The sequence below is a fragment of the Mercenaria mercenaria genome, chromosome 8 (genome assembly GCF_021730395.1).
Source record: "Mercenaria mercenaria strain notata chromosome 8, MADL_Memer_1, whole genome shotgun sequence".
NCBI classification, from domain to species: domain Eukaryota; kingdom Metazoa; phylum Mollusca; class Bivalvia; order Venerida; family Veneridae; genus Mercenaria; species Mercenaria mercenaria.
Genome location: NC_069368.1, coordinates 30,759,425 through 30,786,303, shown reverse-complemented (window position 1 = coordinate 30,786,303; position 26,879 = coordinate 30,759,425). Strand labels below are relative to the sequence as shown.

Here is a 26,879-nt window from a genome sequence, read left to right as displayed (position 1 = left end):
TAATACTTTGCAATTTTTGAATTATCTCCCTTTAATGGGTATTTTTCACTACTTAGATGTTTATAAAGCGTTAATATTTAGTTCTTTATTTTTGACCTTTATATTTCAAACTTAATATAAGGTCATTTATCAAAAGTAGAGTTGTGCTTTTTTATTTTATGACTTTTAAAAAGCTTTTTAAATGCTTTAAATTGCATTATATATAAATCTCAATTCACAATCTACTCCATACATATAATATGTATAGCGAAAATACCACCTAAAGGTATGATTAGCACTTTGTTTCGAAGCACTTGGGAGGTGCTGTGTCAATGCTTTACATTGGGCACGTGAAAGAACCAAACGAACTGCTTTAGTTCATTTGTATCTCAAACTTTCTTCACTGAATTTAACAACGCGAGTGAAATGTTGGGCGCACCGAAATGTTTACGAGTAGACTGAAATGAACGCGATTGAAATGTTTACGAGTAGACTGAAATGAACTCGATTGAAATGAACGCGACGATCGCGCAAATTATTTGTGAGCCGTTCGACTTTTAAAAACATTTCCGATATTTTCATTCCGCGAATCGGCTTGTTATTAGATAAATTTATACGCAAATCGGATTGTTGTAGATAATTCCGGAATAGAAAGGCTTTTCTTTGGAAAGGAAAATTCCCGATGACCGACGCTAACGGTAATATCTGAGATGTTCCGATTGCAGTGTTTTAGAACGCATATACATTCAGATCTATTAATCCATGGGCGGTGGAAATTTTCGCTGATAAAAACGACTTGCAATTGGTGTTGCAATTGGGGAAGTTTTTAGTGTAGTTGGTGATAAAAGTATATTATTATGCCTTGGGAATGGGGCCGAATTTCGGCCCCAAAATCGGCGTAAAAAAGGGCTGCTGAGTTTAGAAGCGGAAGCTGTGCGATTCTAAATGCCGAAATGTGGTGAAAGTTACTGAAACGGATTCGAAAAAATCGGATTTTTCAGTGATCATAAAAAATCGGAAATGACCATAAAAAATCGGTCTTTGAGGGAGTGAGAAGCGGATTTCCGCTTTAAAGCAGAAAAAAATCATGTCTGACAAATGCAGGTGATTCTACAGTACTAAGTCAAATCCATTCATAAAGATTTTAATGTGCTAGTTTATGTACTTAAACAACATCATTTCAAATACATTTGACTGCATAAATGCCATTTTTATGTAATCTGTTAGAGGCATTGATAAAGGGAGACATGCTATACCAGGTAAGCTGACATTTGTGGGTGTAACCCCCTTCAGTTTGAGCATGCCACAGTTCTTCAACTTGCCAAGTTCTCTAGGAAGGACCTTTATCAATGGATTACTGAAAAATACAACAACACTTTACATTGCCATATAAGTAATTCACAACAGCAGTGCATGGCTTTAAACTTAATTTTACGAGTATCAGGGTTGCCATTTAGTTGAGAAAATAAAATTCCCCGACTTTTCCATGAATTTTCCCTGACTAAACCATACTCTTCTATGACCAATACCAACATATTGTTTTGGCCTCCTACTCCCCTACAGCCATCCAATCCACCCTTTTATATTCATTTTGCGTTGCAAAGCCTTTCAGTCTTCAAAATTCCCAAGTTAACATAAAAATAAAATTGATTCAAACACACTTAAATTATGTTAATACACAATTACACCAAAATGTGATTGGAAATACTTATAAATACTGCTTGAAGACTGTCAAAGCCACTGAACATTTTAAACATCGACCCATAATTTCATTTTTTCCTGACTTTTCCCTGACTTTTCTAAAATTTCATTTTTCACTGACCATTATCAAAGATTTCCCTGACAATTCACTGACCTTGAAAAAAAATCTTATTTACCTGACTTTTCAAAGTAAGTGGCAACCCTGCTGAGTATTCTAAATCTTGGTAAACTACTCTATAACTTCATTTAATACCAGTATTATATTACTTTAACCAGTATTCTCTATTCAAAATTCTATGTCAAGTATTCTGTAACTTTTACCAGTATTACATTACTTTAACCAGAATTCTACAACTTTTACCAACATTCTTGATCTTTTACCATTATTCTCTAATTTTTACTAATATGTTGTAAATACTAGAGCTGCTTTTGAGAAAAGCGCATGTCTCCCACAACTGCCTAATCATCTAGATTGGCATTTCTTCTCCATTATGTATCTGAGTCAACCATGCACCAACACTTCTATCACTGGTATCAGTATTTTTGGTAATTCAAGGGCCATAATTGCGAAGTGCCTCGGACGATTTGGCTAGTTAACAAACTTGGGCAAGGACTTATTGGCAAACACATTTTGTACAAGTTTGGTGAAGATCGGATGAGAAATGTTCGACTTGGAGCATGGATAAGATTTGTGATAGACAGACACACAGACAGGAGTAAATCAACAGTCTCCCATCACAGTGGTGTTGGTTTTTTAACATATGAACCTGCTTTAGTGACCACCTATAGCAGCCACTTTCTTTAAGCAGCCGGACAGCTAACTCCCCAAGTTAACTTTCTAATTTCAACTTGTCTTAAGCAGCTGCCTGTCTAATGTGACCAGACTGTGCTGCACCCTTGGCTGAATGCTTAACACAGGTTCCACAATACATAAATCATAAATAAGCAAATATTTACACAGTGACTATAGTTTTCAACTTACTCTGATAGATCTAGGATCTCCAGACTGATTAATTCACACACTGACTGTGGCACACAGTCTAAATTATTGTCTGCCAGACGCAGTTCCTTCAGACAGTAAGCAAGGGATTGTGGGAAATGAAGCATTCTCGTATCTTCTGAACTGCTCGTACGAGGTTTACCAAATCGCAGTATGGGTCTGAAATAAAACGTATTTATTCATTACATTATTTGTGTATAAAACCAATGTACAAATGTGTTTTAGATATGTAATTATAGTTTCTTTACTAAAATGTTCTATGATTTGCAAAATGTACATGAATTAATCTGTTCTCCGAGAGTCTCTGAAACTTCTGCATATAACACAAACAGCCAAATGATAAATTTTAACAAGAGTGCAAGAATGTCACAATATACGCCCGTCGCAGCAAATTAGCAAATAGCAGCTGTGTTTGCAAATGGAATCTTAACTTTGTGGTTGTTTAGTAATTATTGTAACTCTTTTGTGTTTCTATGTCCACAAAAAAGCTCCTTACCAAGTAGAGATACCTTAAAATACACCTAAAATTTGAAAGTAACATCTATGTTGTACCACAGAAAAATGATCTTGGTTTTTTCCTAAGATCAATTATAAAAAAGTTACAGTATAGGTTATTTATAGTAACAACTAAGGGAAGTTAATCTTTAAAAAAAAAAAAAAAAAAAAAAAAAAAAAAAATCCAAAAAAAATTGCAAGTCCACACAAAAATCCTTACCCTGTAGAGATAGGTCAAGATACACCTCAACATTGGATGTAATATGCATGTTGTACTACAGAAAAGTGGTCTCCATTTTTCCCTACGACTAGTAATGAAAAAGTTGCAATATAAGCTATTTATAGTAACAACAAAGGGAAGAATTCTAAAGAAGGGACCTGCGCATGACACTTTGTCTCATGATGGTGTACAATTGTGCCAAGTTACATCAAAATCCCTCCATGTATGAAGAAGAAATGCTTCGGACAAAGTCATTCTTGTATCTGACCTTTGGCCTCTAAGTGTGACCTTGACCTTAGACCTAGGGACCTGGTTCTTGCGCAAGACATTCCATCTCGTGGTGGTGAACATTTGTGCCAAGTTATATCAAAATCCCTCCATGCATGAAGAAGAAATGCTCTGGACAGTTTTCATTCTTGTATCCTTTCACCTCTAAGTGTGACCTTGACCTTATACCTAGGGACCTGGTTCTTGCGCATGACACTCCGTCTCATGATGGTGAACTATTGTGCCAAGTTACATCAAAATCCCTCCATGCATGAAGAAGATATGCTCCGGACAAAGTCATTCTTGAATTTGACCTTTGATCTCTAAGTGTGACCTTGACCTTAGACCTAGGGACCTGGTTCTTGCGCCTGACACTCCGTCTCATGATGGTGAACAACTGTGGCAAGTTTCATCAAAATCCCTCCATGCATGAAGAAGATATGCTCCGGACAAAGTCATTCTTGAATTTGACCTTTGATCTCTAAGTGTGACCTTGACCTTAGACCTAGGGACCTGGTTCTTGCGCCTGACACTCCGTCTCATGATGGTGAACAACTGTGGCAAGTTTCATCAAAATCCCTCCATGCATAAAGAAGATATGTTCCGGACAAAGTCATTCTTGAATTTGACCTTTGATCTCTAAGTGTGACCTTGACCTTAGACCTAGGGACCTGGTTCTTGCGCAAGACACTCCGTCTCATGATGGTGAACAACTGTGCCAAGTTTCATCAAAATCCCTCCATGCATGAAGAAGATATGCTCCGGAAAGTCTGTGGACTCCGCCCGCCCCCCACGGGTGTTCCCATAATATGTCCCGTTTTTCAAACGAGCGTATAAAAATGTAAATGAATTTGTCAAGTTGAAACATAAGTCAACCACACATAATCAATCAATTAAATTTTGAAAGTTGTAAGCCCATGAGTTCTCCAGTTACTAATAGAACAGTTCACTGTGACCTTTGACATTTTAACTGCCATCAAGTGACCACAAGACATTGCCCTATTAAGTTTTAAAGCTCAAGCTCCAAGCATTCCCTAGTTAAATCACTTTCCTCTTCAGGTCAAAGTTTTTGAGGTCACTGTGAATTGTATCTGTGATGTACTGACCACAAAAGCAACAGGTTCATCCTGACTAACAGAATTTGTTCAATGCTCGATAACTGTATTATTGACTAGCACTAATATTTGACCTACTGACTCTCAAAATAGTGTTCACTGAACAAATACACAGGCAATCATCCTTTGGAAAATGTTTGATAGTTGCATGTCCAAACCTTTTCCAGTTCTTGATCAGAAATCAAACAGTCAAGCGATATACAAACTGACATGGTAAAACAGAAAAATTAAACTAATAATATACTTTTTTGGTGGTTCTATAGGAATGCCCAGTTTGTTGTGTTTGAGGCTGATGTTATGTAGATGTCCACATTCCCAGATCTCAGGGCTTGGCAATCTCTCTATCTTGTTGTTAGAGGCAATCAAATCGGTCAATATATCTGAAATTTATGACATATAAACAACTGATTAAATTCTGACTGAGGCAAATGACAGGAGGAAACTAGAAGATGCTTTTGCAGAAAAGCGCATTTCTCCCCCAATACACAGTCGTATAGGCAAGAAGTCAATAGGGAACAGGAGCAAAAGTCTAAGAGACACTGGTCAGCTGCAATTGGGATCATAATATTGGCTTGTTCAGTCATCCCACTAAGTTTCAACATTCTGGGCCAAGTGGCTCTCAAGTTATGAAATTGGAAATGGTTTTCAATGTTCAGGCCCCTGTGATCTTGACCTTTGATAGAGTGGTCCCAAAATCAGTAGGGGTCATCTACTCTGCATGTCCAATCATCCTATTAAGTTTCAACATTCTGGGTCAAGTAGTTCTCAAGTTATTGATTGAAAAGAGTTTTCTATATTCAGCCCCCTGTGACCTTGACCTTTGATGGTGTGACCTCAAAAACTTACTCTGTAAGTCCTATCACCCTATGACATTTGAAGGTTCTAGGTCAAATGGTTTTCAAGGTTTTGACTGGAAACGGATTTCCATGTTCTGTCTGCTGTGACCTTGACCTTTAATAGAGTGACCCAACAAAAACTACAGGGGTCATCTACTCTGTAAGTCCTATCACTCTATGCATTTTCAACATTCGGCATCAAGTGGTTCTCAAAATACTGACTGGAAATGGTTTTCCATGTTCAGGCCCCTGTGACCTTTAATAGAGTGACCCCAAAATCAATAGGGTTCATCTACTCTGCATGTCCAATCATCCTATGAAGTTTCAACATTCTTGGTCAAGTGCTTCTCAAGTTATAAATTGAAAATGGTTTTCCATGTTCAAGCCCCTGTGACCTTGACCTTTATTAGACTGACCCCAAAATCAATAGGGGTTATCTACTTTGTATGACCAATCATCCTATGAAGTTTCAACATTCTGGGTCAAGTGGTTCTCAAGTTATTGATCGGAAACGGTTTTCCATGTTCAGGCCCCTGTGACCTTGACCTTTAATGGAGTGACCCTAAAAAATTGGGGTCGTCTACTCCATAAGCCCTACCACCATATGAAGTTTGAAGGTTCTAGGTCAAATGGTTCTCCAGTTATTGATCGGAAATGAAGTGTGACGGACGGACGGATGGACAGACAGGGCAAAAACAATATGTCTCCCCCCACTAATAACTCTAAACATACATAATAAGTAGTGAACTGAAAGCTGAAACAGCAAACATACATTTTTTGATAATTAGCAGCATTAAGTGGGTGTATAGTGTGTGATGTGTACGTTCAAAATTCAAGACGTTGTTTCAGTTGCACGCCAAATTTAAGTTCAGAAAACATTTTTTCCCTTGGACCTACATGTCTTTCCAAAACTGTCCTCCGTCAGAGCATTGTAATACGACATTATATACTATACATACCTAAGCACGGTGCTACAGAATAACATCAACTTAAATATTATACTTCTTCATGTTTAAGTGCTTTGAACTTAAAAATTCATTTATTTTTTATCAATTTTTCCATCAGTTTATCACTAACGTCACTGCAATTTCAGAAATTTCAAGATTTGTTTCTTTTTCTTGACAAACACACAAAGGTATGTTATTTTGATAAGAATTTAGTATAACTGAAATGAAAAGACTAACCATCTTTCTGAAAAAATATTTTTATGAATAATTATAGTGAAATATAAAAATTGCTCCAAAGTTTATAAAAATATGAAATATGCATGTAAGTCCATGTTGAAAACTCTTTTGTGAACTTAAATTTGTCATGTTACTGTAGTTTGAGCCAGTTTCAAGTTTAAATTGCAGCTCAAACGAGTGCTTATTTTCTAGAAAGTGGTCAAAACAGGACCCTTAATGCTTCAATTTTTCACCATTCTCGATAAATTATTTCAGGTAACCAACCAATTTTTCCTCAATTCCATAAAATATTATTTTAACACAACTGACGATCTCCCAACACAGTTAAGAAGTGGAAGACAAAGGACCTTAGATGTAACATCTTTAGTCAATCAAAAATACATGCTGCACTAGAGAATAGAACAAGAGCTGTCTCCATAGGATGACACATGCCCCCGATGGCACTTTGAATGAATAGTTATGGCCGATGTTAGAGTTTAGGACCTTTGACCTACGGACCTGGGTCTTGCGCGCGACACGTCGTCTTACGGTGGTACACATTCATGCCAAGTTATTTGAAAATCCATCCATGGATGACAAAGATATGGACCGGACACGCCCATCAATGCATTATCCTTTAACGTCTAAGTGTGACCTTGACCTTTGAGCTACGGACCTGGGTCTTGCGCGCGACACGTCGTCTTACTGTGATACACATTCATGCCAAGTTATTTGAAAATCCATCCATTGATGACAAAGATATGGACCGGACACGCCCATCAATGCACTATCCTTTAACGTCTAAGTGTGACCTTGACCTTTGAGCTACGGACCTGGGTCTTGCGCGCGACACGTCGTCTTACTGTGATACACATTCATGCCAAGTTATTTGAAAATCCATCCACCGATGACAAAGATATGGACCGGACACGCCCATCAATGCACTATCCTTTAATGTCTAAGTGTGACCTTGACCTTTGAGCTACGGACCTGGGTCTTGCGCGCGACACGTCATCTTACTGTGGTACACATTCATGCCAAGTTATTTGAAAATCCATCCATCGATGACAAAGATATGGACCGGACACGCCCATCAATGCACTATCCTTTAATGTCTAAGTGTGACCTTGACCTTTGAGCTACGGACCTGGGTCTTGCGCGCGACATGTTGCTTTACTGTGGTACACATTCATGCCAAGTTATTTGAAAATCCATCCATTGATGACAAAGATATGGACCGGACACGAAAATTGCGGACAGACTGACAGACCGACAGACTGACAGACCGACAGACGGACAGATAGCTCAAAAACTATATGCCTCCCTTCGGGGGCATAAAAATAGAACATACAGACACTGGTGGATATAAACTTAGAGATGAAATGTTAAATGTTAAGAGAACAGGGACTTACTAAGTCTCACAATTCCCTCGTTGATCTCATCAAGATAATTATGACTGATGTTGAGGTAACGTAAACTGCCACTCCAGTATTGCTCAGTGTTCACAGGGAATCTTTCCAGTTGGTTGTGGCTCAGATCCAAAATCTCCTGTTGACATAAATATAGATGTGTATCATTTTATTTAAAATTATCTGTATTCTTTTTGCATATTCTTACATTTTATGCATATTAAACATTTTATAAAAGTAAGAGATTTACAAATTAATTAAGAGAATTACTTAACATAATGTCATAAAAATCATCCACATTTTTCTCAGAGATGTAATACTGGGCACAATCATTAGGGATTGACTTATTTTCCAGCATCACTCCATGCTTGTGTCAATCAAGAATAATACAATCCACACAAACTTCTTGCATATTCTACCTACAAAATTTGAGTCAAAGGCGTTCATGTCCCCAAAATAGCTGTTTTTTTTGCTGAAACGGTATGCCCAAAAACTTAAACAATTTCAGAGCACATTCTGTTGCTTAAAAAATGATGATGTTTTGCATATATCCTCAACTCTTTGTGCTTTATGAAGCACGTTTTGAATGATTTTGTCACACTCTGTATTTCAAATAGATTTTATCATTTAAAGTACCAGTGGACAACTCCATGGTTGTGGGAATGTTGTCAATCTGTTGTTATTGACATCAATATGGATAAGTTCTCTACAAGCCTGTATCTCCGTTGGCAACATGACTAGTGCATTGTGGGAAACATCCAACTTCCTGAGATCCAAACACAACCAATGTCTCTCTTGCATGGATGCTAAAAACAGAATTAAAACCTCTTTTAAAAATTTAAGATCTAGCATTTGTGTAAATGGACCTTTCCTTTCTGCTACATCCAGGCAGAGAAAAAAATCAATAATTAAAGAAATGTTTGTATCACTACACAGAACAAATGCTTCATCTGAGTACCCTAGCTTTGATGACATAATTATAAAGTTATTAGATAATGAAACAATCAGACAAAAGTCAATCTTCTACTTCCTCAGCAAATATCCTAGAAGGCTGACTGTTTCCTTAATTTGAACCCAACTGGCTTGCATATTTGCTGAATGTTCAAACTTACAGTGCCGCTTCAGTATCGTATTACTATCTGTCAGAGCTGCACCTTGATGAAGCAAAGACTTGCTGAGATACACAAGTTTGTTGTGTGACAGATTCAGATGCTGTAACGTTTGAATCTCAAATAGTTCTCGGCACACTGACTCCAAGTTATTGTAGGAAATGTTGACCTCTTCAAGGCTAAAAATACACACATAAAGGAACAAGGAAATTAAATTTATGAAGAGGGTCATTCAATTAACAGAAATGTCAAAATATGTTTTAAAGTGAAATGAATTAATCTTAATCTAGAACAAAAAGTTGCAATGTGACTAAGGGAAGACATGTAGCAAATATGAACAAATTTCATGAATCATAATCTTCCTGACTTTTCTTCTTAAAAAATTGTGTATTTCTTCCTATAATTTTAGAGAAAGATGATAAAAATCAGTCAGTTTTTGAATGCTTACTGATAACAAAAATATAGTATCAACATTATTTATCGGATGTTCTCCACCATCCTATATTTTTGGGAAAAAATCAGCCATTAAAACAAAAACACATAACCACATGTCTCATGATCTATCTCTTTATCTTTATTCTTTTCCTAAAGAAACGAATTCCGGATGTTTACAAATGCAAAGTATGGGATTTCGTCATCAATATTTGCGTAAAACATCATGTGGTTACTATTACAATTTATCGAGTAATTTGCAACCAAAATCACTCGGGATTTTTCCTTTCTACGCACGAAGCTACGTCAAGGAAAATTACTACTTGCACCTGGCCAGTGCACTGGACTTCCCTCGTTCTAAAAATAACATCCATTAAACACCTAAATATTTTTAAATGTGCATGGTCATGAAGGTCACACATGATTTATGCGAATTTCCCCTAAACAACAATTTGTGTATACGATGGCTTGTAATTTATGGCCTTATATAACGTTTTAATCACAAAGGACCACGGCTTTCAAATATTTTATGACACCCCAATAGTTACTTGCGGTGATGTGCCCACAACTGATAATCAAAAAAATACGTAATATTGCAATGCCAAAAAACAAACAAAAATATTTGACTTCTTCTGTAGACAATGAACTGAATGAAAGTTAGATACTGAGAGACTTGTTTTTTCTTACTGATGATGTGGATGTTCCAGGTTACTCAACTGCGCAATGTATTCATAGTTTTAATCACGATTTTTATACATTACTTGTACAGTCATTCAATACAAACACAACATATTTTTATTGTATTTATTCTTTAAACATAATATTCTAAATTTAGAATAAATTATTTGACAACATAGTATCTTATGTCTTAAACATATATAAAAGATAACAGAATCCACAAAATGTCATACATGAAGTTATATTAAACAATTGACCTTGCTATTTAGTGAATCTGATTAAAAGACTCCCTGTCATATGTGACCTTTTTTTTTGATGTTCAAATGGAAAGTCACATATGACAAGTTTGACTGTATCATTATTTATTTAATCATTGGATGTTCTCCACCATCCAATATTTTTTGGGAAAAGATGATAAAATTCAGTCAGTTTTTGGATGTTCACTGATAACAAAAACTTAGTATCATTAATAAAAAACATCAATAATTGGAAGTTCTCCACCATTAACTAATTGCTCTCAGAATAATGTTCTATGGGTCTAAGGCCATAATATACTTCTTATTCAACTAAGCAGAAATTTTAAATGACTCTATTATAATCTTATAATCTAACCAGCTTGATAATATAGTGGTAGACCATACACTTCGACTGCAGAACGTGGGTTGATGGTTTGATCTCAGGCTGCATTGTATCGAAGAAGTGAAAAGAAGCACCTACAGCTCCTTGCTTGGCACTCCCCAGTAAAAGGAAAAGTGGCTTCTCTTCTCAATTACCCTCATGGCAACAGATCACATAAGGAGGTGTCGAGAGTGATAAATATAAGTTTCAATACTAGTTTAACAACTGACTTAAAAATAAATTAGTATCTTAACAACCAATGATCTAATTCATACCTTGGACAGATTGAGTCTTCCTCACTACCCGCCTCTTCACAGTAACTTAGACATTTGATAAAGTTTCTAGAAGCATTCAGGCATCTTAGGTTCTGGAACTTCCAAGGGAGACAATCAGGTAACTCTGTTAATCTGTTGTTGCTAATATCAAGCTCCGATAATGTCATAAAGTAAGGATGTTGTGTGAACCAATCAGGGTGAAGCATGTGAAGGTTCTTCCGTTGTAAATGTCCAGTACATAACTAGAAATAAAAGTGTGTGCATTATTTTTGTAAAATCAAACAAGATGCTATAGAATATGTCTCTGATATCATTTTAATTGTCAATGGTAAATGCTATTAAAGCCTTTTGTTAATTCTTTGTGGTGAAGAAAAGACATTTTTGAGTTTCGTTAATAAAATCTTATTGATAAAGACACTTCTAAATAATAAACCTACCTGCTATTTTAGAAATAAAAAAAATGTTCGACAAATTCGAGGTCTTCTAACTGTATTTTATATCATTACATGTAAAATACTCAATTCAACAATACTGATTTATGTTGTTTGTTTTTTTGCTTACAAGAAAAACCTTTAAATCTACACATTAAATATGTACTCTACAAAAATCTCATCAATTTCATTTTTTCTATGCACTGTTATACCCCTACTTAAAAGCAAATAAATACATAGTATTTTTTTCAGTTTAAAATATAGATCAATCTTTAATAAAAGGAATTCAATACAAGCCAGATGCGTTTGTAAAACACATATGCCACCTACAGCCTTCCTTTTTTCAGTCTCACTATGACCTTGCCCTTTGACTTGGTGACCACTCAAAACAGTAATGGTCTATTGACCTACTGACCACAGGAAATCATCCTATAGAGTTTGCAGACTGTATGCCATAGCACTCTTTAGTTACTGAGCTGAAACCATTTTCAGTTGTGATGATACTGTTACCTAAACCTATGACCTACTGAGCCTATATCAGTAGAGGTGACCTTATCACAGGCAATCATTAAATGAAATCTTATATCACTATAGTCTAAATTGTTCTTTAGTTATTGAGCGTAAACCATTTTCAATATCAATATCACTGTGGCCCTGACCTTTGTCCTACTAACCACAATAGAGGTCATCTGCTGACCACAGGCAATCATCCGATGACCTACTGATCACCATAAAGAACAAGTGTCATCTACTGAGAACAAGCAATAATCTTATGTATTTGAAGGCTGAAGGCCAAGACTTATTGTAGATATTAAGTAGAAACTGTTTTCAGTATCATTGTCACTGTGACCTTTGACTTTTGACATACATGTACTGACCCCCAAAAGTAGTAGGGTCATCTACTGATCACAGGCAATCATTCTAAGATGTTTGACAACTTCTGGCCAATCATCATTCAGTTATCCAGCAGAAACTGATTTCAGCTCAAAGGCACAGTGTCCTTGACTTTTGACTTTCTGATGCCAGAACAATAAAGGTCATATACCACAGGCAATTATCATATGAAGTTTGATTACTAGGCTAAAGCATTCTTTTCAAGCACTTTTCAATCAAAATATGATTTTCAACTTTATGACACAACTTTATTAACCTTTGACCTACTAAACTCAAAAGCAATAGAGGTTGCCTGCCAGTCACGACCTAACTGCCTATCAAGTTTGAGGCATTTGCAAGGAAATCTTCTGTGGTTATCAATTGGAAAACAATAGGGCTGACGGACAGACAAATGGTCAATATTGTATGTTGCCCCATTCAGGGGTAAGGCATAAAAATACCTCAATGAAATCATCTTCATTGTCTGAAGGCTCCACCTCAAAATACTTTTGAAGGTATTCTCCAATAATGCCAGGGTGTGCCTGACAAACCGCTGTAGAGAACTGCAGATCCTCACAGTTACTCTGTAAAAACTTTATCACATGTTTGTGTCCACCTGTTCAATGGACAAAATATCATAGCAAAACACTGATCACTCTATGTCATACCTGTGGTATGAGCAAAATGCTGAAGTACATAAAAATCCAGGGTTTTGCATAATCAAAACATAAAACATATATACAGGAAAATGGCTGAGGACCATAATGACAGATAACTTGGTTCACGATATTAAGTTAATCAGTCATTTGCTTTAGTATATCCTCCAAACAGCAAGCTGCTAACTACTCTGTATTTTAGTCTGTTCCAAAAAGCTCTCCTTTTGAATGATTTTAAAAGTTCTACTAAAGAACGGATTCTGTAAATATGAGTTTCTAATGTACTAAAGTAATACTGCTCTTCCAGCCACTGTAAATTATGCATATTCTTTATCAATTTTTCAATGAAAACATGTCAAGCGTTTTCAAAGGTTTACCTATGTATCTATAGCTCAAGCAGCCGATTTTTGAAAACAAGCAGATATCTTTAATCGCTTCAAACAGATTTAATCATATGGTTAAAAAAAGTCACTGGAAGTTTAGATATTTGCAAACATGTGTGAATTGTGCACTCATCAAGTTTCAACTGTTTGTTGTTGAGAAACAATGTCAGATGCTGCTGGACAATAAATGCTAATGGTAACTCAAAAAGCAGACAGTTTTTTATCTGGTAGTGCATACTACAATATTAATGTTTGATCCACCTATTTGAAACAGTTTCCATGATTTGCCACTTTATTTTGCATGATCTAGACATAGACTAAACAACATTCTAAAGGTCCCTAGAAGTGGTTTTATGTGGCCCAGAATGTGTGTTTCCCAGTGTAAAAATCAGGCAAAATGAATATATAAAAAGAATATTTTCTAAAATTATACAAAATGTTAACATGGAAATGTTCCTTTTATGCTAACTAAGATATTCCTTATTTCCAATAAATTAATAAAAAGGGACAGAAATATTCTGAAAATTTAGAAAGTTCACATACTCAGATTTCTATAAAATACTACATAATGCAGCATTGCTATTGGTAATGTCTTATATTAAAAGAGAAGTCAAAGAAAAACTTTGTTATGGAAATGGTGGATACAAACAGCATTTTTTACACTTTTTTAGGATCTCAACTGTCTCTAGTGTCAATTTTCACTTAAAGAGAAAATTGTACATACCAGCACAGGCAGCAAATAGTGGTGTAAGTTTTTCACAATCTGTGAGTCTCTTCACAAGTTGCAGGGGATGATTTATGTCTATGCTAGGTGACAACCACATCTTCACAACATCTATGTTTCCTCCTAAACATGCTGCATACAGTAAACAGTTCCGTACTTGGTCATCTTTGATCAAATCTTAAGAAGAAAAACATGTTGACATAATACAAAATATAAGCTATCAGCTGATCCTTGTCATTCAACAAAGAAAATAATTCATAACGATGAACTCAAAACCCCTACCCTTATCAAAACCAATATTGCTTGAAAATTGATTTTGAATTTGGTCCAAACTCCAGCACAGATATTGTTTCATAGAAAAAAGCATAAGAAGGGTAAGTTTAAATAAAAGATCTTCTTGTTGGCACACGGAAAATGTGTGGGGAAAAAGATTGAACATGTGAAATCTCTCTCAGCCAGAACCAGAAACCTTGACTTTTCTTTGTTTGGAGAAAGTTTCTGGAAACCAATCCCTGTATACATTGCACTCTTCAAAACTAATGTTTTCCATTGGCTTTGAGGCTTCAAATGAGAGGTTTAGAACTTGACCTAGATATCATCAAGGTGAACATTCTGACCAATTTTTATGGAGATCCATTCACAAGTATGGCCTCTAGAGAGGTCACAAGGTTTTTCTATTTTTAGACCTACTGACCTAGTTTTTGACTGCACATGACCCTGTTTCGAACTTGCCCTAGATATCATCAAGATGAACATTCAGACCAATTTTCATACAGATCCCATGAAAATTATGGCCTCTATAGAGGTCACAAGGTTTTTCTATTATTTGAACATTCTGACCAATTTTCATGAAGATCTCATGAAATATATGGCCTCTAGAGAGGTCACAAGGTTTTTCTATTTTTAGACCTACAGACCTAGTTTTTGACCGCATGTGACCCAGTTTCGAACTTAATCTAGATATCATCAAGGTGAACATTCCGACCAACTTTCATACAGATCCTATGAAAAATATGGCCTTGAGAGAGGTCACAAGGTTTTTCTATTATTTGACCTAATGACCTAGTTTTTCATGGCATGTAACCCAGTTTCGAACTTGACCTAGATATCATCAAGTTGAATGTTCTGGCCAATTTTCATGAAGATCTTGTGAAATATATGGCCTCTAGAGAGGTCACAAGGTTTTTCTATTTTTAGACCTACTGACCTAGTTTTTGTGGGCACCTGACCCAGTTTCGAACCTGACCTAGATATCATCAAGATGAACATTCTGACCAATTTTCATGAAGATCTTGTGAAATATATGGCCTCTAGAGAGGTCACAAGGTTTTTCTATTTTTAGACCTACTGACCTAGTTTTTGACGGCATGTGACCCAGTTTCGATCTTGACCTAGATATCATCAAGATAAACATTCTGACCAACTTTCATAAAGATCCCATGAAAAATGTGACCTCTAGAGTGGTCACAAGCAAAAGTTTACGGACGGACAGACGCACGCACGGACTGACGATGGACACCGCGTGATCACAAAAGCTCACCTTGTCACTTTGTGACAGGTGAGCTAAAAAGGACCATAATTCTACAGTTCTGACAAAATGCAGGCAGGAGTTATGGTTCTTGACCTACATAGAACTCCACGCACCCCCCTCCCCCCCACCCCTCCCCTCCCAAACCCCAATGATGATAAACGAGTGTGCAAAGTTTCAAGGCTGTAGCACTTATAGTTTTTGAGAAAAGGTGACCTAAAACAAATTAACCAATAAATTCAAGTTTCTAAGTACAAAATGGGCCATATTTCTGACAAAATGAATATTGGAGTTATGGGTTTTGGCCTACTACATTCCCCGCACCCACCACCCCAACGCCCCCCACAACATTAATGATGAGAAACAGTTGTGCAGAGTTTCAGTTTTTGTAGCTTTTATAGTTTTTGAGAAAAGCTGGACCTAAACAAAAAATTTAATCATGAAACTCAAATTTTCTTAGTATAAAAAAAGTCATAATTCTTACAAAATGCATATCATAGTTATGGTTCTTGGCCTACATAGTCCCCTAATGATGATAAACAAGTGTGCAAAGTTTCAAAGCTGTAGCTCTAACAATGTTTGAGAAAAGGTGGACCTAAACAAAAATTTTAACCAATGCCGGCGCCAATAATACCTCATAGATTTTTCAAAAATCAGATGAGCTAAAAAGTAGGGGTTTTCCTTGGCCTTGAGAGCTGTAGTGGATTTCTAGTGTTATCAAAATGTGTTCCTATCAAATTGTCAAATCTGAAAACCCTTTTTTGCACTTAAGTGGGTTCTGTAATTTTCTGACTGCAAAAAAATCATTCTGTAACTATTTCAAACAAGATAAAAGTTCTCTAACCATCTAAAGGTAAAGGTTACAACAATAAGAATACAGTAAGCTCAGCATGGGTCTCAAGTAAAGTTTTTTTCAACACAATGGAACTCCTTTGGCCGAAATTATAAACATTGGACCTTTTGTGTCACTGCAAGGATATTGTTTCAACAGGTAAACCCTTCTTAACGACATACAAGCTGATGCTACTGCCTATGAGTTTTTACTTTGAGCTAAAGAAAGGGAGACAACTTACTAGGCTCCTTCTCAATTAATTTATGAATAACATCGTAATGTCCACACTTTGATGCTATATAGATGGGTGATTCTTCCTCCCATGCCTTCATAGTTCCAGGCAGAATGGGCACACCTCTCTCAAACAGAAAATCAAGCACACTGACTTGATTAAATTCACAGGCTACTTGAATGGGATTTTCCTGTAAACAAAGAACAAATTCATAAATATTGCATCAAAGGGATCAAGGTCAGCAATTTCAAGTGTCCATAATCATAATAAATCTTCAATACATCTTATGGTGTATATATCATTTGATTAAATGGGTGTTTGTAGCTTTAGGTTTACAGCTGTTCCAAATTACTGTAGTAATACAACAAAACCACTGCAATGGCAGTGTTGGCTTGTTTTCAGTAAGCCACTGAGAACTTCTCCACACGACACAGAGGTGGAGCATAAAAGACTTCAGACACAAAGTCTTATGGTAAATTGTTGAAAATATATATTCTGTGTCAGGGGATCAAACAGCATGTTATATGATATAGGTTGAAGTCTTTATCATTAAATAATGTGGATTTTAAAACCAAGCAAAGGATTGTTGTAAATCTGAACCATGGCACTAGTTCATAACAAATACATTGTAATAGAACCCGTCTGCAAGAAATAAGCCTGAAAGTAACCAGAGGTTTAGAATAAAAAAAAAATATGCCTAAATAGGCATAAACCTCCATGTAAGATGAAAATCTAGAATGATGAAAATCTAGGCAAAATAATTCTGTTCAAGGGGCTAAAAACTCTGCTAAATTTCCTGAATGAATTCAACTGAGTTTGTGATTTACATTAAAGCACCCACTGCCAGTAAGCAAATAAAAAAACAAGAGGGCCATGATGGCCCTATATCGCTCACATGAGTACCATTGCTTTAACCAAAAACAAAAAGAAAAAATTCTTACAAGGTACAGATATGTCAAAATACACCTAAAAATTGGAGGCACCATCCATATTGTACCACAGAAAAGTGGTCTCAGTTTTTCCCTACGGCCAGTAATAAAAAAGTTACTAAATAAGCTATTTATAGTAACATAAAAGGGAAGTAATAAAAAAAATATTGTAAGCAAACAAAAGAAGGATCTGCCAAATAAAAACAAGAGCACTGCAATGCAACACAAATGCAGAGCAATATTCACATAAAACAAAGTCATATCACCTTTGACCCCTAAGTGTGACCTTGACATTGAATTTAGCCATTCGAAACATGCGCTCTGCACATCCTTTCAATGAGTGAACATTTGTGTCAGGTTTCTCTGAAATCCATCAAGGGGTTCAAGAGTTACAGAGCGGAAGGGAAATTGCTAACCGACAGACAGACAAACGGACACTGAGGCGATAACATAATACGTCCCTGCTGGCGTATAAAAAAGAATCGAGATCTTATGGTGATACAAGTTGTGTGCAAGTTTGGTTAAAATCAAATCATAAATGAAGCTGCAATTGTGCAGACAAGATCAAAATAGCCAATTTTGGCCCTTTCAGGGGCCATAACTCTGGAACCATATTGATCTGGCCGGTTCAAGAATGGAACCAAGATCTTTTGGTGACACAAGTTTTGTGCAAGTTTGATTAAATTCAAATCATAAATGAAGCTGCTATTGTGCAGACAAGGTCAAAATAGCTAATTCCGGCCCTATCAGGGCCCATAACTCTGGAACCCATTATGGGATCTGGCCGGTTCAAGAAAGGAACCAAGATCTTATGGTGACACAAGTTTTGTGCAAGTTTGGTTAAAATCAAATCATAAATGAAGCTGCTATTGTGCAGACAAGGTCAAAATAGCTTATTTTGACCACTTTAGGGGCCATAACTCTGGAACCCATAAAGGAATCAAGAAAGGAACCAAGATCTTATGGTGATACAAGTTGCGTGCAAGTTTGGTAAAAATCAAATCATAAATAAAGCTGCTATTGTGCAGACAAGGTTAAAATAGCTAATTTTGGCCCTTTCAGGGGCCATAACTCTGGAACCTATAATGGGATCTGACCAGTTCAAGAAAGGAACCAAGATCGTATGGTGATACAAGTTGTGTGCAAGGTTGGTTAAAATAAAATCATAAATGAAACCACTATCGTGCAGAAAAGAAATTGTGGACGGACAACGGACGAAGGGCGATCACAAAAGCTCACCCTCCCTGTCACTACGTGACAGGTGAGCTAAAAATTATATAGCTCTTGAGCAAAACCTTTCTGACTATGCCCTTCCTATATCTTTATCAACAAAAACAAAGCATTGTGAAACACAAAATCAATAAAATATCAGTTTCGACATGATACTTTATCCGGAAGTGAAAACAGATTTATCAGTTGGATCATAATATACAACCAGGAAGGAACCACATTTTTTTGTTTTATAATTGCATCATTATCCTGCCAATTGTGTGTAAATTCATACAGTAAAGAAGTGACTAAAATCAATGTCTAAATTGGATTGGAGGTGTTCTTTAACACCTAGGCTATTTTTTTTATTCTTTAGAAGAGGCCATTTACAGTCCTGACTCATAAACTAAACAAAAGGGCCATAATGGCCCTAAATCACTCACCTGTTATCATTGCACTTAAGGACAAGAAGGTCAAAAAATCATAATCAAGATCAATCAAAAGAATTATGAGAAAATATAGTTGAAATTTTATTAACGGTACAGATATGTCAAAATACACCTAAATATTGGGGGTATCATCCATGTTGTACCACAGAAAAGTGTCTTGGTTTTTCCCTACGGCTAATAATAAAAAAAGTTACGAAATAAGCTATTTATAGTAACATAAAAGGGAAGTAATTCAAAAAAATTATTGTAAGTGTACAAAAGAAGGATCTGCAAAATAAAAACAAGAGCACTGCAATGCAACGCAAATGCAGAGCAATATACACAAAAAACAAAGTCATATGACCTTTGACCCCTATTAGTTTGACCTTGACCTTAAAGATCCGAAACATGCACTCTGCTCATCGTTTCGATGAGGTGAACATTTGTGTCATGTTTCACTCATTGAAAGGATGTGCAGCATATTGTACCACTGCCAGTAAGCAAATAAAAAAACAAGAGGGCCATGATGGCCCTATATCGCTCACCTGAGTACCATTGCTTTAACCAAAAACAAGAAGAAAAAATTCTTACAAGGTACAGATATGTCAAAATACACCTAAAAATTGGAGGTACCATCCATGCTGTACCACAGAAAACTGGTCTCCAGGCATATTATAATTGAAGGCTAAAGTTCCTGGCAAGTTAGTGTCTGAAAGTATTAATTTTGGGGAAAGCTTTGAAGAACCGTTTAGTTGTGGTCCGCATCAGGGGTTTTAAGATGTGGAAGAAAGAATAAGTCAGTAGTGAGGTGGTTTACTGCTAAATTTTATTAATTTTCATGAACAGTATAGCTATGTAAAAAGAAGGAATGGAAAGCTAACAGGGAACAAGAGTGCCAGAATGTCACAATATATGCCCGTCAAAGCAAATTTCTTTACTCTAGCAGCTGTATTTGCAAATGGAATGTTAATTTTGTGGTTGTTTAGTAATCATTGTAAGTCTTTTGAGTTTTAAAGTCCACAAAAAAACTCCTTACCAGGTAGAGATACCTTATATATAATAAAATACACCTAAAATTGGAGAGTAACATGTATGTTGTACCACAGAAAAGTGGTATTGTTTTTTCCCTAGGGTCAATTATAAAAATGTTACAATATAAGTTATTTATAGTAACAACTAAATAAGTTAATCTTTAAAAAAAAAAAAATTGCAAGTCCATACAAAAATCTTTATCAGGTAGAGATTGGTCAAAATACACCTCAAAATTGGATTTAGCATGCTTGTTGTACTACAGAAAAGTGGTCTCGTTTTTTTCCTACGACTAGTAATGAAAAAGTTACACTAAAAGCTATTTAAAGTAACAACAAAGGGAAGTAACTCTAAAGAAGGGAACTGCGCATGACACTTCGTCTCATGATGGTGTATAATTGTGCCAAGGTACATCACAATCCCTCCATGCATGAAGAAGAAATGCTTCGGACAAGGTTTTTATTCTTGTATCCTTTGACCTCCAAGTGTGACCTTGACCTTAGACCTAGGGACCTGGTTCTTGCGCATGACACTCCGCCTCGTGGTGGTAAACATTTGTGCCAAGATATATCAAAATCCCTCCATGCATGAAGAAGATATGCTCCGGACAAATTTTTTTAAGAAAATATGATAAAGGGGAATAACTCAAAAAATAGGCAAGGTAGAGTTATTGTTCTTGCACATTGCACTTCCTCGCAATGTGTTCTATCAGTGTATGAAGTTTGAAGAAAATCCCTCCAGTACTTTTGGGGTTATGCTCCGGACAAAATGTTTTAAGAAAATATGATAAAGGGGAATAACTCAAAAAACAGGCAAGGAAGAGTTATTGTTCTTGCACAATGCACTTCCTCCCAATGTGTTCTATCAGTGTATGAAGTTTGAAGAAAATCCCTCCAGTACTTTTGGAGTTATGCTCCGGACAAAATTTTTTAAGAAAATACGATAAAGGGGAATAACTCAAAAATAGGCAAGGTAGAGTTATTGTTCTTGCACACGCACTTCCTCGCAATGTGTTCTATCAGTGTATGAAGTTTGGGAAAAAAATCCCTCCAGTACTTTTGGGGTTATGCTCCGGACAAAATGTTTTAAGAAAATTGATAAAGGGGAATAACTCAAAAAACAGGCAAGGAAGAGTTATTGTTCTTGCACACTGCACTTCCTCCCAATGTGTTCTATCAGTGTATGAAGTTTGAAGAAAATCCCTCCAGTACTTTTGGAGTTATGCTCCGGACAAAATTTTTTAAGAAAATATGATAAAGGGGAATAACTCAAAAAATAGGCAAGGTAGAGTTATTGTTCTTGCACACTGCACTTCCTCGCAATGTGTTCTATCAGTGTATGAAGTTAGAAGAAAATCCCTCCAGTACTTTTGGAGTTATGCTCCGGACAAAGATCATTGCGGACGCACGGACGAACGGACAGACGGACGCACGGACGGAGAGCATTTCTAATATCCCCTTCGCCTTTGGCAGAGGGGATAAATAAGCTAGTAATAGTAACGTAAAAGGGAAGTAATCAAAAAAAAAATATTGTAAGTGGACAAAAGAAGGATCTGCCAAATAAATCTGTTGACATAAATGAAATTTCAGATCAGTATCTTCAGTAGTTATGGAGATATAACAATTTTAATTTGAAATAAAGGGAGGTAATTAGACATAAAATCAGTCCATATTATCTACCCTGATTGTCTCAGTCCAACTAATAACAATAATGAAATTTCAAATAAGTACTGTAAGTACTTACTGATATAAATCCATTTTGATTCCAATCAGGGGAGGTAATCAGATATAAAATAACTCTGGAACCTACGATTGGATCTGATTTGTCATGGAATCCAAGATTTATTGTTATTGAAGATATTTTGGAAGTTTGTATCAAATAAAACCATAAATGAAGTCTCTACATTGCTGCAAAAGCCAAAATAGCCAATTTTGGACCTTTAAGGGGCCATAACTCTGGAACCCATGATGGAATCTGGCCAGTTGAAGAAAGGAAGCAAGATCTTGTGGTGATACAAGTTGTGTGCAAGTTTGGTTAAAATCAAATCATAAATGAAACTGCTATTGTGCAGACAAGGTCAAAATAGCTAATTTTGGCCCTTTCAGGGGCCATAACTCTGGAACCCATTCAGGAATCTGGCCAGTTCAAGAAAGGAACCAAGATCTTAGGTGATACAAGTTGTGTGCCAGTTTGGTAAAAATCAAATCATAAATAAAGCTGTTATTGCGCAGACAAGGTCAAAATAGATCTTATGGTGACACAGGTTTTGTGCAAGTTTGATTAAATTCAAATCATAAATGAAGCTCCTATTGTGCAGACAAGGTCAAAATAGCTAATTCTGGCCCTATCAGGGGCCATAACTCTGCAACCCATACCGGAATCTGGCCAGTTCAAGAAAGGAACCAAGATCTTGTGGTGATACAAGTTTTGTGCAAATTTGGTTAAAATAAAATCATAAATGAAGCTGCTATTGTGCAGATAAGGTCAAAATAGCTAATTTTGGCACTTTCAGGGGCCATAACTCTGAAACCCATTATGGGATCTGGCCGGTTCAAGAAAGGAACCAAGATCTTATGGTGACACAAGTTTTGAGCAAGCTTGATTAAATTCAAATCATAAATGAAGCTGCTATTGTGCAGACAAGGTCAAAATAGCTAATTCTGGCCCTTTCATGGGCCATAACTCTAACCCAAATTAGGGGATCTGGCCGGTTCAAGAAAGGAACCAAGATCTTATGGTGACACAAGTTTTGTGCAAGTTTGGTTAAAATCAAGTCATAAATGAAGCTGCTATTGTGCAGAGAAGGTCAAAATAGCTATATTTCGCCCTTTCAGGGGCCATAACTCTGGAACCCATAAAGGAATCTGGCCAGTTCAAGAAAGGAACCAAGATCTTATGGTGATACAAGTTGTGTGCAAGTTTAGTAAAAATCAAATCATAAATGAAGCTGTTATTGCGCAGACAAGGTCAAAATAGCTAATTTTGGCCCTTTCAGGGGCCATAACTCTGGAATCCATAATGAGTTCTGGCCAGTTCTAGAAAGGAACCAAGACCTTATGGTGATACAAGTTGTGTGCAAGTTTAGTTAAAATGAAATCATAAATGAAACCACTATCGTGCAGACAAGAAACTGTGGACGGACGGACGGACGGACGGACGAAGGGCGATCACAAAAGCTCACCCTGTCACTATGTGACAGGTGAGCTAAACACTCATTAAAACTGTGCAGTTTTTCCCCTGAAATTGACTCTACATCCAGAAATCCCCTTTGACCCAGTACCATTCTTTTCCCCTGAAATGACAGGCCTATTAGCCTCTTCTCCACTTAGCAAAAAGAAAAGCTAGAATGTGTCTGTAAGACACAGGGTGTGCCCCCCACTGGTACATTTTTTTCACAAATAAGGGGAAATCATTCAAATGTTTGCAGTCTTAATGGTGTATAGCCTCAAAAAAAAATTATGAAATGGATTCATTATTCTATACCATATACTTTTTGAGCTATGAGCATCACAAACAAAAAATCCACTATTTTGGCTATTTCAAGGGCCATAACTCTGTAATAAACGCTAAAATTCTCAAGAAGAATGCCAAGTGTGCAAGGTCACATTATGATAAAGACTCAAGCAAGGTTTCATGAATTTACATTAAACACTTTTTGAGTGAGGCACATAATTAGGTGAAAATGTGCATTTTCTGACTATTTCAGGGGCCATAACTCTGGAAATAGGGGGCGGACCCAGATGAAAAATAGGAGGTGCGCAAGTTCATATCATGATAAAGATTCATGAAAGGTTTCATAAATTTATATCTAATACTTTTTGAGCTAGGCATGTCACAAGGTGAAAATGTGCATTTTTGACTATTTCAGGGGCCATAACTCTAGAAATAGGGGGCGGACCCAGATGAAAAATAGGAGGTGCACAAGTTCATATCCTGATTAAGACTCATGCAAGGTTTCATGAATCTATATCAAATACTTTTTGAGCTAGGCGTGTCACAAGGTGAAAATGTGCATTTTTGACTATTTCAGGGGCCATAACTCTAGAAATAGATGAAAAATAAGAGGTGCGCAAGTTCATATCATGACTAAGACTCATGCAAGGTTTCATGAATCTATATCAAATACTTTTTGAGCTAGGCGTGTCACAAGGTGAAAATGTGCATTTTTGACTATTTCAGGGGCCATAACTCTAAAATTAGGGGGCGGAGCCAGACGAAAAATAGAAAGTGCGCAAGTTCATATCATGATAAAGACTCATACAAGGTTTCATTAATTTATATCAAATACTTTTTGAACTAGGCATGTCACGAACTTCGGACGGACGCATGGACAAGAGCAAATCTATATGCCCCCACCACTCATGGGTGGGTGGATGGGGGGGGGGGGGGGGGGGGGGGGCGCACAAAAACAGTACAAAGACTTTTTATTTCCAGCTTTTGTGGCCCATGTGCAGCCAAGACAGAATCATTGAACACCTTCCAATAACAGTCATCCAAGAAACATCAATGCCAAGTTTCAATAACTTCCACTAAATGATTTCAGAGGAAAATGCTACTCAAATAAAATATTTATACAAGAACAATGGAGAACAGACTGGTAAATGTAGTCAACATAAAATGAATTAAATTTGCTTTTATGTTATCATACATCAAGCATGATTATCTGATAAAACAAAGTTTAGACAAGATAATTACAAAATTAACAAACCGACAGCAACTATTAAATACTTCCCAATCAGGAAGTTGAGAAAATAGTTTTATTTAAAAATAGGTCACTGAACATAGATCTGTTAATCAAAACAACCCAAAGTGGTTTTTTAAGTGTACAAGTTCTGATATATTACTTCAAAATATACTTTGTTTGTTATTAGTGTGGGAGTGGGGGCGGCCTCCATGGCCGAGTGGTTAAGGCCACTGACTTCAAATCTCTTGCCCCTCATTGATGTGGGTTCAAGCCTCAAATGGGGCATTGAATTCTTCATGTGCAGAAGCCATCCAGATGGCTTGTAAATGGAAGGTTGGTGGTTCTACCCAGGTCTCAGCCCTCTTGCGATGAAACAATGCACATAGGGGCACCTGGGTTCTTCCTCCACCATTAAAGCTGGAAAGTCGCCATATACTGAGAAATCATTTAATTTCGTCCGCACGAAATTTCGTGCTTTTGGCCAAAACGGCTGTTTCCTGGGAATGTAAATTCCTGTATTTTCGATTTTTCAAAAAAATTATAATTTCCACAGTAAAAGATATAATATTAATAATATCTGTCAAGTGTTTACGTATCAGATAGAAATATCCAAGGGCATCTGCGCATTGGGCGGTAATGAGGCTTGCGGAATTACCACCCATGCGCAGGTGATAAAGATACATTTTAAGTTTCAAGTCTTTATCTTATATTGCATTAAAGTAATATCCAGAAAGCGAAGATTGCAAAAAAAAGTTTAAGTACAAAAGGGGCATAATTCTGTCAAAAATACAATTAGAGTTATGGGGTCTGTAACCACACATGCAGATGATGATTATAAACAATTAGTTTTAATTTCAAGTCATTATTTTTTAGAGTACCAAAGATATGTCTATAAATAAAGCTTTCGAAAAAATTTAACATGAAAATAATTCCTAGTATAACTCCTTTGTGACCTTGACCTTGGGTATAATGGGCCCAGCCCCCATATATACTATGTTTGTATGCCGGACAATGTTTATGAGAACTTACAGTAAGATATGAGCAAAAGTAACAAAGTTATGACAGAAAAACAAAGGTTGCCGAAAAACTTTAACCTTAAAAATAACCTAACTATAAGACCTTGGTGACCTTGACCTTGGGTATAATGGGCTCAGCCCCTACGCATACTTTGTTTGCATAATGGACCATGTTTTTGTGAAGTTACAGTAAGATATAAGCAATATTAACAAAGATATGACAGAAAAACAAAGGTTGCCAAAAAACTTTAACCATAAAAATAACCTAAGTATAACAGCTTGGTGACCTTGACCTTAGGTATAATGGGCTCAGCCCCTACATATACATTGTTTGTATACTGGAAAATGTTTATGTGAAGTTACAGTAAGATAAAAGCAATAGTAACAAAGATATAACAGAAAAACAAAGGTTGCCGAAAAACTTTAACCTTAAAAATAACCCAAGTAAAGCACCTTGGTGACCTTGACCTTAGGTATAATGGGCTCAGCCCCTATAAAAACTTTGTTTGCGTACTGGACAATGTTAATGTGAAGTTACAGTAAGATATAAGCAATATTAACAAAGATATGAGAGAAAAACAAAGGTTGCCGAAAAACTTTAACCTTAAAAATAAGTATAACAGCTTGG

At 36.4% G+C, this 26,879-nt stretch overlaps 1 protein-coding gene across 4 annotated transcripts in view; it reads right to left on the bottom strand.

Annotated features, from left to right (window-relative positions):
- The window catches only part of LOC123547132 (leucine-rich repeat serine/threonine-protein kinase 1-like), a 110,736-nt gene that overhangs the window by 71,209 nt on the left and 12,648 nt on the right, over nucleotides 1-26,879 (bottom strand). For all 4 annotated transcript variants that reach the window (XM_053549668.1, XM_053549670.1, XM_053549671.1 and 1 more), the window contains exons 4-13: nucleotides 16,966-17,146; nucleotides 14,365-14,541; nucleotides 13,063-13,217; nucleotides 11,298-11,539; nucleotides 9,298-9,473; nucleotides 8,822-8,991; nucleotides 8,189-8,324; nucleotides 5,022-5,157; nucleotides 2,663-2,839; nucleotides 1,236-1,336 (exon numbers count right to left, since the gene is read on the bottom strand). In XM_053549668.1, the coding sequence (XP_053405643.1) occupies nucleotides 1,236-1,336; nucleotides 2,663-2,839; nucleotides 5,022-5,157; nucleotides 8,189-8,324; nucleotides 8,822-8,991; nucleotides 9,298-9,473; nucleotides 11,298-11,539; nucleotides 13,063-13,217; nucleotides 14,365-14,541; nucleotides 16,966-17,146 (1,651 nt within the window). The remainder of the gene's footprint in view (nucleotides 1-1,235; nucleotides 1,337-2,662; nucleotides 2,840-5,021; nucleotides 5,158-8,188; nucleotides 8,325-8,821; nucleotides 8,992-9,297; nucleotides 9,474-11,297; nucleotides 11,540-13,062; nucleotides 13,218-14,364; nucleotides 14,542-16,965; nucleotides 17,147-26,879) is intronic.